This window comes from Haliotis rufescens, unplaced genomic scaffold, assembly GCF_023055435.1.
Source record: "Haliotis rufescens isolate VD_foot unplaced genomic scaffold, xgHalRufe1.0.p SCAF_8, whole genome shotgun sequence".
Lineage (NCBI taxonomy): Eukaryota > Metazoa > Mollusca > Gastropoda > Lepetellida > Haliotidae > Haliotis > Haliotis rufescens.
In genome coordinates this window covers 28,073,578-28,088,131 of record NW_025964372.1, presented here as the reverse complement: position 1 = coordinate 28,088,131, position 14,554 = coordinate 28,073,578, and the positions used below count along the sequence as shown (strand labels likewise).

Below are 14,554 nucleotides of genomic sequence, written 5' to 3'. Positions count from 1 at the left end.
GTCTTATTGAAGTGTAACAAGTATTCCAAATTAGCTCTACATATTTTTTCTTTCTTAAAGAATGATTGTAAATCTTAAATGTTAATGATAAATGTTATTAACTCACAAAATAAACATGTTATCCTTTCAGTGCGTACTAATATAAAACATGTTTTAATATCAATTTCAAGAAGATATAATTTCTGTATATTCACGTGACAACATATTTTGAGTCATATCATTTGTACTTTAGGCTATATGGCCATAATACTGAACAAACCTGTTTGTCTGTCTGTCTGACCGCTCTGAAGGTTTCCACATGTATAAAGGGACATTACTCAGAGTCTGTATCCTGATTCTTTTATCCAGACACTCGCAAATCCCACCGATTTCACAGGAAAACGCAACCGCCCGGATTAACTGTGTTCCATTATGAAGTGGGATTTCAAGCCTGTAAGTGTATCTCTCATTATTGTCATAAACACTGATTAAAAAAAATATGCAATAACTATTTTTCAGAAAATCCACCAAGGTAACCAACATCAACAAACGCCACGTTAATGGGATAAAGGTCAACCAAATGGGTCAACACTGGAAGCAAAGACCTACCCACCGCCCTCCGTACCCCCACCCTCCCGTGGATTTCGATGACCCATATCGTCCAACCAGTTCATCTGGTATATACACAGATGTAGAAGACGAGGTTTATGATCAGGGAGGGATATACTACACCCCTATCGGAGCAGCAAGCTTTGCACCGTGGTCCTCCAACATGACCCCCGTGTCGGAGCAGACTCGCCCCAAGGCCCAGCTTCCACGGTCATATTTCTAGCAGTTTTTGTCTCCTGTTATTAACCTGTATTGAACCTTCATTCGCTATATATGCAACTTTTGATATCTTGCAGTTTATAGATAGACAATGACTTTCAGAAAGTGTTCAAAAGTTACAAATATTTGGGATTACATTTTCTTACACTCTACATATACTAGTACGTTTTGGGGTGGAGTCCAATCCAGGATTCGAACCCACACTCTCCTGTTTGTGTTATCGCTTAGGAGCTTTACTCTGAGTGTGTGGGTTCCAACCCAGGATGGGTCTCTCCCAACAAAAGTGCTAAAAGTTGTACTTACTAAGTATAATCCCAAATATACTATTTGTTACTTTGAGGATACTGCAAAAAACACGACTTTCCGCACGACTTGAATATTGTCGCCGTTTCATTCGGTGTTGACAGCCCTCAGGGCAACCGTCCGCAGACCATTCAGACTTTGTGAAACAATTATAATGCAGCTCACCTCATTGATCAGTACTGGAAACTTCCCCTTCTAAACAAAAGATTAAGGATCAGATATTGGGAGTGAGTGAGGTTGGTTCAATGCCGCTTTGAATAGAATTTAAGTCATATCGCGATGTGTCAGTTTGGTATGTGGGGAAAACCCGAAGTGGTGTTTGTCTCCGACGTATGCCACTTTGGTGAACCCACGAGCACGGATATGGTGCTGACGAACGTAGAAACAGAATCAGGTCGATCTGGGCTTCGTAGACAAGATCATAGGTTTGGGTCTTACGCAATGCACAGGGCATTGCGGCGCTCTTGACGACTGCCCATGTGGCCCCGATCATGTACATATTAAGCAAATGTCATATATACATGTATGATCATAACCACAATTAGATGCCTATTCATGGTTTTATCCAATTTAGAATTGCGTTGAATTTCATGATGTAACCACTGTGACATTTAGATGCCTAATCATAATTATATACTGTTTAGAATTATGTTGAATTTCATGATGTAACCACAATTAGATGCCTAATCATGATTATATACTGTTTAGAATTATGTTGAGTTTCATGATCTAACCACATTTAGATGCCTAATCATAATTATATACTGTTTAGAATTATGTTGAATTTCATGACTTAAACATGTTTAGATTATGAACCTGTTCATGCTTTCAACGTATTTGGAAACAAAACATGTTCAGAATATCTACATTGATGATGGGAACGTATGGTGGACCAGAACAATGGGGTTTAACTATAGCAACGTGGTTTTTTTTCTGAAAGGTAGTGTTCCAGCATTGCGAGGGGTAGTTTTAGAAATGGACGCCAGCCTTCTCAATGCATCTTAAGTGATACTTGTATATCTCTGTCATCTGTAATGTCCTATTAGTGTTACCGGTTTATGTATTCCATCATGTTATTACCGATTTTATATAACTGTAAAGTGTGTATGACGGCACTGATTGTAATATCAATTAAGACGTCATTGTCCAGCAAACTCAGCTTCGAATAGCTCGCAAAATGTTAGCCATGGTCGTCACGCAAGTTATCGTGACGTAATTCATGTAACATTGACCTCTGTTGTGTTCTTGGTGTGAATGAACTTTTGTTTGTTTTTAATGGAGTTCATTTAGGGATATTATCATGTTCTATCCATTATAATACAAAAACGACAGCGTTTGGTTTTTGGTGGTTTTTTTTGGGGGGGTGGATTATTATTTGCAGAAGCAGTCAGTCTGTTCAAATGACGTCCTTCATCGGGCAATTCATTGCAGAATTCCCGTTAGTCCCTATGATCCCCAGTGAGGTGGTCTAGCTTTGGTTGTTGGTGGCTTATAGCCCGTGTTTCAAATAGTTGTAAATATTCTTTTTTTATGTTTAAATATGAGGTCTTTGATAGGCATTTAGGAGTGATACACATAAGGAAGAGAATTTATTGATGTCAGCTTCTTATTATGAGGAACACAACGTTTCGCAGTCTATACTTTTACGCCTTCATCAGGTGGAAGGCATAAGTACATACTCCTTATGACATCCATAAATTTTCTTCCTTATGCAAAAATATGTTTGTCAAATTTGCTTTTAAATGAACTTTGTATTTATGCTGTACTTGTACATATATAAACCTTTCTCGTCGCTATATGGTTGGAATGCTGCCGATGAGACGTTAAATGTTTCCTTACTCATCAACGGCAGCATTCTGACTTCTGCAAATACAAATGCCTCAGAATATAGCATTACCCTTATATTATATCCGATCTTAACAATGAAGGCGACTTGTGCTGTATCATTTATTGTAAACATTTAAGGGAATATTCTCAAAAATATAAATGCATCCATAACTGTCTTTGTGGAGAAAATACTGACATATAAATGTTTAAGTGTTCAACGTTATTGTGTTGTCTTTTTATTACACCTTGTATGTAAAAAGGTAAACAACCCTCTAATAGATTAACTAATTAAATAACTAAATGAATTATTTGGAATATTTGCAACGTTTCCAGACAGCTATAATGGACCTATTGATTTTGAGTAAACCTTCATTATTAATGTGGCAAAGGACTTCAATAGGGTTAGTATCTTCAGTGTAAGGCACATTGATGATAGCATCTCAAGGTAAGAGAACAGTGTGGATAGAATCCCAAGGTATGGACATTGGGTTGGTTTTATCTTCAATGTTAGGGCACAGTGTCGGTAGCATCTTGAAGGAAAGGACATAGGGTTGGTTTTATATTCAATGTAAGGGTAGAGTGCGGGTAGCATCTTGAAGGAAAGGACATAGGGTTGGTTTCATCTTCAATGTAAGGGCACAGTGTGGGTAGCATCTTGAAGGAAAGGACATTGGGTTGGTTTTATCTTCAATGTTAGGGCACAGTGTGGGTAGAATCCTAAGGCATGGACATAGGGTTGGTTTCATCTTCAATGTAAGGGCACACTGTTGGTAGCATCTTGAAGGAAAGGACATAGGGTTGATTGCATCTTCAGTGTAATCGCACAGTGAGGGTAGCAACTTCAGTGTTGGGTTAAAGGTTGCAAAGTATATGTGCGCCAATTTCAATTTGTTAACAATGTAACCTAATAACCTACATAACATAACGTTTACACGACACTATCACAAGAAAACCACCAGTCACACAACAATGTCACATCACAATCACAAGACAGTTTCGATACAAACACAATGCTTTCACGACAGATTCCGGACACGAACACAACACTGACAGGACACTAAACGAATATATTTTACATTTTTTATGATCAATTATCACAGGGCGTAACAGTTTTATAGGGAAAACAGTACGCTATATGCAAATATTTTTTTCTGTTTTTAGTCTTACGTGGCGTTCGCAAAATACCAGATGCATTTCTAAATTCGGGTATTCTGAATTTAACACAGTAATTTCTATGTGCTAACTCATCTCAGCTCAAATTATTCTTGAGAAACCACCCGCATTGGTAAAAGAGAAAAGTTTAAAAAATTGACAAAATAATTAGATATAAAGTAATGCACATTTCACATACATGTCTTTCATTGATTATTCATACATACGTAATTAGTTATGATTATTTACAATGTATTACCTTAAACATAACAAATCATAAGAGAATCAATGGCGAGAGAACACACTGGCTCATATACCATGAGGGTATGCAGGAGTATAAATAAATCACATATTAGTTGTTTATTTCATATTTATGTCAAGGATTGAGAGAAAGTTTGCGAACTTCTTGTATATTTAGTGATGTCAGAATAAAATGTGTGCATTTACGAGAGAGGTGCTATACGTGGCGGAGAAAGTAATTTCTGAGGTTTCAATACAGAATATATCTTAAAACTCATTAAAAATATATTTTTCTTAAAGTGGAATAAGTTTTCATTGTTTCTACTTCTCATCGAGTGATGTTGTTAAAATTGATATTTTAACGATTAATTAATCGTACGGATTCCACCTGTGAGCCAGGATAACACTTACCTTTCCCCGAACCCCTGGTATCATTACTATTTGATTGTGATTAATTACGTATGCTGATAACATAGTCGGAATCGTACATTGAGACTGTTTATGGTTATGGAGAGGATTTTCCGCTTTTTCCTGCTTTTTTCTTCATTTTGGAAACACTATATTGATTATAATGTTATCCGATCTCTAATATATGTGTCAAAACGTAGTGCATATTGATATTTCAGTTGTCTCATGAGCATGTGTTTGTTGGTCTTGTGGCCTTGCTGTGGTTCCTTATAGCCCTATGTTGGTATCTTAATGGATCGGGTGTTCTGAAATGGCGATTATGCTTCTTGTTCTGTCGGCATTACACCTGTGTTTGTGAGTTTCGCCAATGTGGTAAGCGTCTAAGACCTGCATCCCTTTCTCCATCTGTAACCTGAACCGCCAATGTGTAACTGCGGCGTTAATCAACATACACTTACTCACATCACTGATCTGATTTGATGTGTAAGGTATCCTCGAGCAGCTTATTCTCTTGATGAGAAAATGATTCTTAACATTTCCTTTCCACAATACCAAGGCCCAAAGTGCGATGCTTTACTATCATCAACTCTGACGTGTCCGTAATTATTTGACATGGCCTGTAAATGAGGAAACCATATCTGCAGTGATCACATATAATAAACACGATCTCGACGTTCTTTAGCTCATGGACCCGTCCGGGGTAGAATAGGTCTTCAGCAGCCCATGTGAAAGGCGACTATGCTTGTCGTAAAAGGCGACTAACAGGATCGGGTGGTCAGGCTCGCTGACTTGGTTGATGAATTTCATTGATCCAAATCGCGTGGATCGATGCTCATGATGTCAATCACTGGAATGTCTGGTCTAGGCTCGATTATTTACAGACCGCTGAAATATTGCTGAGTGCGGCGTTAAACAACAAACACATAAACAAAACAAAATCTTTAGCTCACGGGTACTTCACATGGTTCAGGTCAAAGGTTTCAAGTGTAACAGTTGCTATCAGGACTACAGTCCCCAGGACGTCTACCCCCAGGCCACATGCCCTCGGAACACTTCCCACCCAAGGACACCTGCCTATCAGGAAAGTGCCCCATGATATTATCACAATATAATCGTATCTTGTTACCATTCCCCGAGGCAGCATAATTTGGTAGATATTTGAGATCGATTTCGCGATACACTAATTACATTAGTCTTTTTCAGCTCGGATTCTCCTGTTCATCGAACGAGTTACGAACATGTGCTCACTCAGACAAAACACTCTCCAAAAGACTGTGTGACACATAGGGATGACTTCAACTTTCCAATAGTCAATTTTCCCTTGAGGTCGAGCAATTTTCAGCAGCTCCAGCCTTTGGTGTTTACATTTCACAACTACCAAGATTCAATCTACCAAATTTCAAAGAGCGTCATACGACTCTTGCTCAGAATTTGTTTGATCAAGGTTACAACATTCAAGGCCTCAGTAAAGCTTTCAAAACGTTTTATGGTAGACATGTGGAGGACATTTCCAATATTGACGCATCAGTGACAAATATGATGCCTGATGCAATTCCATATTTTGACTTGTGTCATATGTTCCCGTGTTTTGTCAGGTAAACAATTGACTTGCCTTTGCATGTGTTTGTGACGGGTGCAACTGGTGTGGCAGGGTATGCTCACCTTTTCGCGAACACCTGGTATCATCACTATTTGATTGTGATTCAGAAACACAAGCTCATGATATACTCGAAGCCGGAATCGTACAATCGACTCTAGTCCAGAGTTCTATTGAATATGCATGGAAAGGGGTTTGTCGCTTTTATTTTTTTTAACAGTATATCAGTTATATCATGGCATGTCAGCTTGGTGCAGATCTCAGACGTTTACCACATTGGTGAAACCCTGGAGCACGGATACATTGATGACAAACCCAAAAGCATTATCAGGACAAGCCGAAATAAAAATCCACGATAACAGGCTTCTGGCACGTCTGAGGGACGCAGGACATTCCTGCCCCTCAGACAACCGTGTCTTATAGCATACATTGTAGGTAATTCAATATTTGTTCTAGTTATCTAATTTTATATAAGATTCAAGGAGGAATAATGGCGAAACACATTCAAATGTTAATCTTAGCCCATGTTTACACGTTGGAGTACACATACCTCATCCTACACGACGCTTGTACCGACGCCCGAGGGCAACAAAACTAATTAGTTCAAGAAAGGGGTAATTAGTTTCTCAAAAGTCCACGAATAATCCGCAGCAGTTTGAAATTTTGCGATCTTTTTAATGCGTCGTAGTGTGACTAAAATGCTTGTACAGAAAGCCCTGGTTATCATTTGTCTTATCGCCACATCTTAAAGGAAGATTGGGTTCACATGAAGCGTTGTAACTGTTGACTTATCTAGACAGACTGGCCAATAAATGACGTCACCTTGTGCTGGTGGAGAAGGAATATGACCAGACATGATGACATTAATTGTCAAAAATCACACATTGCTACGAAAAGGTTGAATTCAAAATGCATTGGGGTCAATTAAAAGCAGCTGAAGTTTTGAGTGTTGGGAAGTTTGAAACTTTGATATGATAAACATACCTGTAATCTTTAAATTAAGCACTGAATAGCTACAAGGACAAAATATGTAGAATATTTAATAAATGTAGAAAGTAAATACTTGTGCCTTATGTTGCCTATGTACTATGAAGTAATACTCATACACTTAAACACGCCTTATGTGTTATTTAGTTATACTTCCATTGCACAATGTCTGTATTTGAAACAAATGTAAAAATAAAAGGACACAAAAATAACTACAAGATATTTATAATCCCAAAACCATCGACATTTACTTGCATATGCATGTGCTATAAAATTGCACAATCACATCCCTAGTTTCTCAAATTTCAAAGACATCCCTACTTTCCCAAACTTCAAAGTTAACACATCCCTACTTTCCCAAACATAAAACACATCCCTAATCTCTCAAACTTTAAACACATCCCAACTCTCTAAAACTGAAAACACATCGCTACGTTCTCAAACTTCAAACACATCCCTACTTTCTCAACTTAAAGTACATCCCTACTTTCCCAAACTAAAAACACATCTCAACTCTCTCAAATCTCAAACTTAAAACACATATACTTTCCCAAACATCAAACACATCCCTACTTGCCCAAACTTCAATCACATCCCTACTTTTCCAAACTTCAATCACATCCCTACTTTCTCAAACTTCAAGCACATACCTACTTTCCTAACTTAAAGTACATCCCTACTTTCCCAAACTTAAAAAACATCCCTACTCTCTCAAACGTCAAACATATCTCTACTTTCTCAACTTCAACTACATCCTTAGTTTCCAGAACTTAAAACACACCCCATTCTTCCTCAAAACTGATGCGTTGGATTAAATGTGACAGATGCCAGAGAATTATTTCATGTTTTGCCTGATGAGAGAAAAAGAGTGTGCTAGAAAGATCTACAGGCGTGACGGTGTGGGAACGTTCACGGTAGCTTTACGAACGTTGCAATAGAAAACGTACGTAAGTTTACGTATGCGAACATTACTATCAGTGTAATCACAGTTATCATGCGTCGTCAGTGCTGAATAAATATAATCAAACACAGTTTACCCGCTGGATATAATTAGCATAATCTGACAACGTGAATACTGTGATTTGTCCGCGGGCTCTTCCCAGCCCTCTCTCATTGACGCGCCTGTACATTACCGAAAACCCCGAGACATTGATTTGCTGATCACCCTACCTTGCATTACATAATAAGTAATTTGCATTTACTGTCTATTCGTATATAAGCCTCGAGTTTCAGGTCCAACCATCATTCGATCGCTACCTCATCCACCATGGTCTTCGTCGTGTGTTTAGCAGCTCTCGTAGCAGTGGCAAGCGCCAATAACTTCGGTAAGTAGGAAGTGAAGATTTGACATAAATTTATCCGAAAGTTTAAGATTTACATTAACTACTAGATACAATTATAGAGCCGACGTATTGGAAAGTATGCCTTTCCGTATCGTCAAGTACTTTCTAACATGTTTTTAGTACGCTGAGCTCTGTTAATCCTGTAAATCCTGGTAATGCGGTTCCTTGTGAGAACGTCCGGATTAACAAGTGTGATAACTGAATCACGGTTCCTTCGTAAAATCCATTTAATTATGTATTGGCGTTCTAGCCTGATTCTAATGCATATGTGCTGATATTGAATTAATTCTTATAAAACTGCGTTTTAACACATATCATCTCCTTGAACCTTTAGGCTCCAACATCGCGCAGAACCGCCCCACCGGCTCCAGCAGCGTCTTCGTCAACGGTGTGCCCCCCCTCACCGCGAACTCTAATCTCGCCGTCGACGGCAACTTCAACTCCAACTTCTTTGGCGGCTCATGTTTCTCCAGCGCTGATGTGGCGACAGATCCTAACCCCTTCTGGTACGTGGACCTGGGGTCTCGCGTCTACGTCTCAGGCGTCACCATCACCAACAGAGGCGACTGTTGCGGTAAGTTAATGTGATGTATTAAACAGCCTAGTGTTTCGAAATACGACTTATCTCGAAGATTATCCCATTTTGAAAATCCCATCTGTTTATTTCGGTAACAAATATACATTATACGAACCCCGTTTATCTGAACCATAGCGTTTCCAGTAACATCGTCCGGCTTAGCGAATGCGTAGACAGTAATGTTTCTTTATGTTCGTGTGTTACCGTTGCATCAGTAAAGAAGTAGTGCCGATTTGCTGTCTGCTGTATAGGTTTGTAACCTATACTTAATGAGTATACCACAGTATACTCAATGTATAACTCTGTAATATCTTATACTGAATTGAATAAAAAAAATTTTTTTTTAAAAAGTAGGGTCCCTTGCCTGTGCGAGTATCCGTTTATCTCAGTCCATGATTTGTAATGGGGATTGACCCGATTATGTTTCTAGCTTTGTGGGCTCCTGTGTTTCTTTAAAGCGGTAAACGTCTGAGAAATGCATCGCTTCGGGTTTTCCTCCCACACCAAGCTGACACGTCGTGATATTACTGAAATAGTGTAAGGCGGCAGTAAAACCAATAATTCACTCACCGTAATGTGGACAGACATTTACCTGATCTTTCATTATAGTATGCATGAATTAAACAAACATTATTCGCCAGAATGCAAACAAAGAAAACACAACCCTCAGTCCAAATAAATACCACCGCACTTCAAGAGTTTGTGTTTTATAAAGTGTCTTGCACTTGTTTGTTTGATTTTTAGACTCCACCAATCAAGAGTGTATACCTTGGAAATAAACATACCGTGTTTTCAATGTAGGGCTCTGTGGAGCACCTGTAGATTTAACCGCATTAAATTGAATTGGAATCTAATGCTTTAAATTCATTCTTTTTGTAGATAATTGTGTTTTCTGCACGAAATGTATTGCCACACTTTCTTTGAATATTATAGTACCGGCATCTTTGCATTTTGTAGCCTATAACTGCACATATGATTATTTAAATATGCCTGACAATAACTGAAAAAAGTACTCTTCTATAGCTATAAGCTTCCGCGGCTATACGGCCGTCAAATCGGCTATTTCAATCAGATGGGGTTTATTGTGATTTGATAATCTCTGATTTACCAATCAGAATCTGGTATTTTCCAAATTCATGGCCGAATCTCATGTGCCCGGCAGTTTGTTATCATCATGTATTTCTTTCATTTCAGCTGACCGACTGAGTGGTTTGAGAGTCGAGGTGTTTGAGATGAATCCTACTACAAGCGCTGAGACGCCTGAATTGTGCACAACGTTAAGTGGCGGGGTGGCCCTTGGTCAGTCAATCGGACTCGCATGTTCTCCTTTGACCACTGGACGCTACCTCCGAATCAGCAAGCCCTCTGCCACCGCCCCGCTCACACTTTGCGAGGTCGTTGTTTCCGGTGGCAACTTTTACCGTGAGTAATGTGATGAATCCTGTGTGCTATTATCATACAAATATTGCCATATGCATATACAAGAATAGCCTTTACATAAATGTATATATGCTATAGGCTTGTCATGCGCATGAATAATTGCGTATTTTGGGTATTTCTATTTAACGTCGCTCTCAACAATATTCCAGCTGTATGTTGTCGGCTTATAAAGAATCGACTCTGGTGCAGACAATCCAGTGATTGAAATTATGAGCCAAGTCACCGAGTCTGACAACTCCATTAATTAGATCGCCACTTATGACCGACGAATGCGACGGGAGTCTATTCTAACCTATTCTGACATTGATCCTGACGTCACAGAATTATTTGAACTCGGGATTCTAAGCTCCGCAAAGTGAAAACTTTTTCTCCTGATCACAGTTCGATGTTCATGGTGTAAATCACTGGACCGACTCGATCACAGTTTCACCACGCCAACCTCCTCCGTAACTGCTTTCTGTAGTTTTTGCAACTATTGGTAAATTTCACAACCAAATAAATTTAGTTTTGCTCACGGAAGTTAAAATGTTGGCAAAAATTGTTTATTTCAGACCCTAATATTCCACCAACAACCAACGTCGCCCTGAATCGCCCAGTGCGCGCTACCTCGCAGTTTAATTTCGAGGCCGCCAACCTGATTGCCTCCCCTGGCCTAGCTGTTGACGGCAACTTTGACAACCAGTTCGTCACCGGAAGAAGCTGTTACTCCAGCGCCACTGGTGACTTAAATCCCACCTTATACATCGACCTCGGCGCCTACTACTACATCAACTCCGTCATTATCACCAACAGGGGCGACTGCTGTGGTAAGTACAATGTCGATGTAATCAATCCCCGCAATTATAGGAGACTATGGCCCAGTGGCATGAACACGCTGTGATTAAGTGTGAAGTATTATCTCCCTTCGTCGTGCCAGGATCAGATGATCGTGTTTTCGAATCCCGTCCCTCGATCCGATTATATACACCGATTGGAGCAATATTCCAGCAATATCAAGGCGAGGAACACCAGAAATGAGCTTCACACATTCTACCAATGTGGGGAATCAAACCTTGGTCTGCGGCGTGACGAGCGAACGCTTTAACCAATTGGCTACCCCACCGTCCCTCACTAAGCTGACGTCGTGATGTGACAAAAATACTGTTTAAGGGGGACGTTATATCTGTTTCAAAATGTTATATGCAATTAGAAACATCTGTTATTAATAATAAAATAATTTATTATTTAATGTCAGTTACAACAACATGTTTAAACCTGCGTTGAAACTTACTAACTCACTCACTCACTCACTGGCTGACTCACTCACACACGTCAGAGAAGACTTGTTGGTGAGATCCGACGATTTAGGCCGTTGTAAAACTGCAGACAAGTGTCATACTTAAAATACTTTTAACTGACGAGTCTTATATAGGTATACCAATGCATAGAATAAATAAAGTCTGACCATTTTGAAAGTAACGGCGTATGCTCCAAATTATTTTCATCCCCTTAATTGAAGACTAACACGTCCGTCAATGTGGAATAAAAATAATTGTTAATGTTTCAGCCGAACGCCTGCGCAACATCAACGTCAGTACACTTCTGAAAGACCCCTTCCGGTACCTGGAGTACCCTAAACTGTGCGGCACCATCACTGGCAACGTCGCCGCAGGAGCTGACACAACCGTCAACTGCAACCAGCCTACTGTAGCCCGCTACATCCAGATCCGGAAAACCAGTATGGTTGACAGCAATGATCTCTTGACCCTCTGTGAAGTTCAAGTAACCGGGAGGTTCGCATCCCACAGCGAGGTCACCAACAAATCTGTTGACAACGACGTTGCTCTGGCTCTGGTAGCCAATGGCATTTCTGTGAACAAAGGAAACGTTGCCATGCTGCCCTCACCTGTTCAAATCACTTCCGAGAGGGGTTCTGGCAAATAAGGAGGCCTGATCAACGTGTCCGTTGACTAAATCAAAGATATTTCTTTAAAATATATTTATGTCATTCAGTGAACACAATTTCGCAGTTTACCTTGTTATGACTTATAGACATGTTTTATAAAACGCAAGAAAGCGTATTATTATTAAAAATCAGGCTATTTTACAGAGTTTTGAATTCACAGCATTTAATATACCTCGCCAGCGTTTCTCAGTGTGTATACGAACGTATATATAAGAACGTTTCTTTCTTCTGTTATCCAGAAATTAAAACGACTAGTGTGTATTTCCATGTTTACTGTTTGCATAACATATAACATGCTGCTGAAGGGAATAAATATTGATTATAATCATTGACTGGAGTTGTTTTTTAAGAATCTAGTACAGTTTTCGTTGGTAATGTGTTATCCCCTTATAAATTTCCTTGTGATCTAAGGTGGACCAACTCGTCGTGCAAGGGTTTGATGGTCGTGTAATCGCCTTTGTTATAGTCATTTTTAAGTCAGGAGTATACACTGTAACAGAGTTTCGCCTAAATGGCAACTCTACAATCTGCGTCACTTTCGCGTTTTCTCTAATATGCTCACACATGATGTAACTGAAAAACTGTTCACAGCGGTTAAAAAATGCCTATTTTCAAAGAGATATTTTTCTTTTCTTCCATACGTCATTCGTCAACCATATTTGCACTATGGGATAGAAGTTTCGAAGAACATTTGATCAATTGTTTGTCGTTGAATGCCGCACTCAGCAATATCCAAACTATATGACGTCGGTCTGTAAATAGTCGAGTCTGGACAAAACAACCCAGTGATTGATATCATGAGCATCGATCTCCACAATTGAGATAAGTCATCGAGCCTGACCTCCCGATCCTGTCAGTCGCCTCTTACGACAAGCATGCATTGGGTTACTGAAGACCAATTCTACCCGGTTCGTCACGGGTTTCATCAGTAATGAGTTATCCTGATACAGATAACCTTACGATCTAGGTTGGCTCCACTAGTCCTACATTGGTCTCCTTGTAGTTGGTTCGTGTCTCAAATACGCCCTGGTAATGTGTCGAAGTTTGTCAGCAGCATACAATGTACCTGGGTTTCGGCTAAATGGGAACTCGACAATCTGCGTCACTTTGTTGTTTTATCCAAAAGGCTGGCCCGCCGTGCAGGTACTGAAACACTGTTCACAACGGTGTACAAATGCGGACTTTCAAAGACATATTCGTCCACCATATTTGCACTACAGGTTCCGAAGAACAAATAAATACTAGTGTGTAAGCACATTGCTAGTTAAGCACTTATTATCGCCTCTCATCTCTGATGCATGTGTCAAATCAACAAACACGAACCATAGAGGCAATGTCGTTTTGTCCAAAATGTCATTTTCTATTATTTTCTTATTACTTGGGTTTCTGCACAGGGTATACCGCGTTACAATTGATTCTACATCAAACGTAGCTTGTAGGGTCGAAAGGGTCGGCAATGAAAGGAAGACGATGCACCATAGCCTTGTGTCCCTTTCAAGTGTAGGTCAAGACGATGCACCATAGCCTTGTGTCCCTTTCAAGTGTAGGTCAAGACGATGCACCATAGCCTTGTGTCCCTTTCAAGTGTAGGTCAAGACCATGCACCATATCCTTGTGTCCCTTTCAAGTGTAGGTCAAGACGATGCACCATAGCCTTGTGTCCCTTTCAAGTTTAGGTCAAGACGATGCACCATAGCCTTGTGTCCCTTTCAAGTGCAGGTCAAGACGATGCAGTTTGTACAATGCGACAAACTGAGATATTTTGCTTTGTCCCCCTTTAAATAGTGATAAGAAATCTTTCATATATATATACTACATATTCTTTATTTATATGGACTTATGGATAACTGACAAATTATGATGATATTGAAATGGAATATATAGGCTATCTTGATGTCTATTTAAATTATGGAGTTGAAAGGAAAGTC

The 14,554-nt window shown here is 39.6% G+C and overlaps 2 protein-coding genes across 4 annotated transcripts in view; both read left to right on the top strand.

Moving 5' to 3' along the window:
* LOC124143481 (sushi, von Willebrand factor type A, EGF and pentraxin domain-containing protein 1-like) overlaps window positions 1–3,152 on the top strand; it is a 35,961-nt gene extending 32,809 nt beyond the window's left edge. For all 3 annotated transcript variants that reach the window (XM_048388849.1, XM_048388848.1, XM_048388847.1), the window contains one exon: window positions 499–3,152. In XM_048388849.1, the coding sequence (XP_048244806.1) occupies window positions 499–811 (313 nt within the window). In that variant the 3' untranslated portion in view covers window positions 812–3,152. The remainder of the gene's footprint in view (window positions 1–498) is intronic.
* Window positions 3,153–8,568: 5,416 nt separating this feature from the next.
* Window positions 8,569–12,954, top strand: LOC124143516. The gene is made up of 5 exons (XM_046512517.2): window positions 8,569–8,646; window positions 8,999–9,238; window positions 10,436–10,663; window positions 11,233–11,487; window positions 12,228–12,954. Exons 1-5 carry the CDS (start codon window positions 8,589–8,591, stop codon window positions 12,602–12,604), a joined length of 1,158 nt encoding a protein of 385 aa, XP_046368473.2. The 5' UTR covers window positions 8,569–8,588; the 3' UTR covers window positions 12,605–12,954.
* The last annotated feature ends 1,600 nt before the right edge of the window (window positions 12,955–14,554 follow it).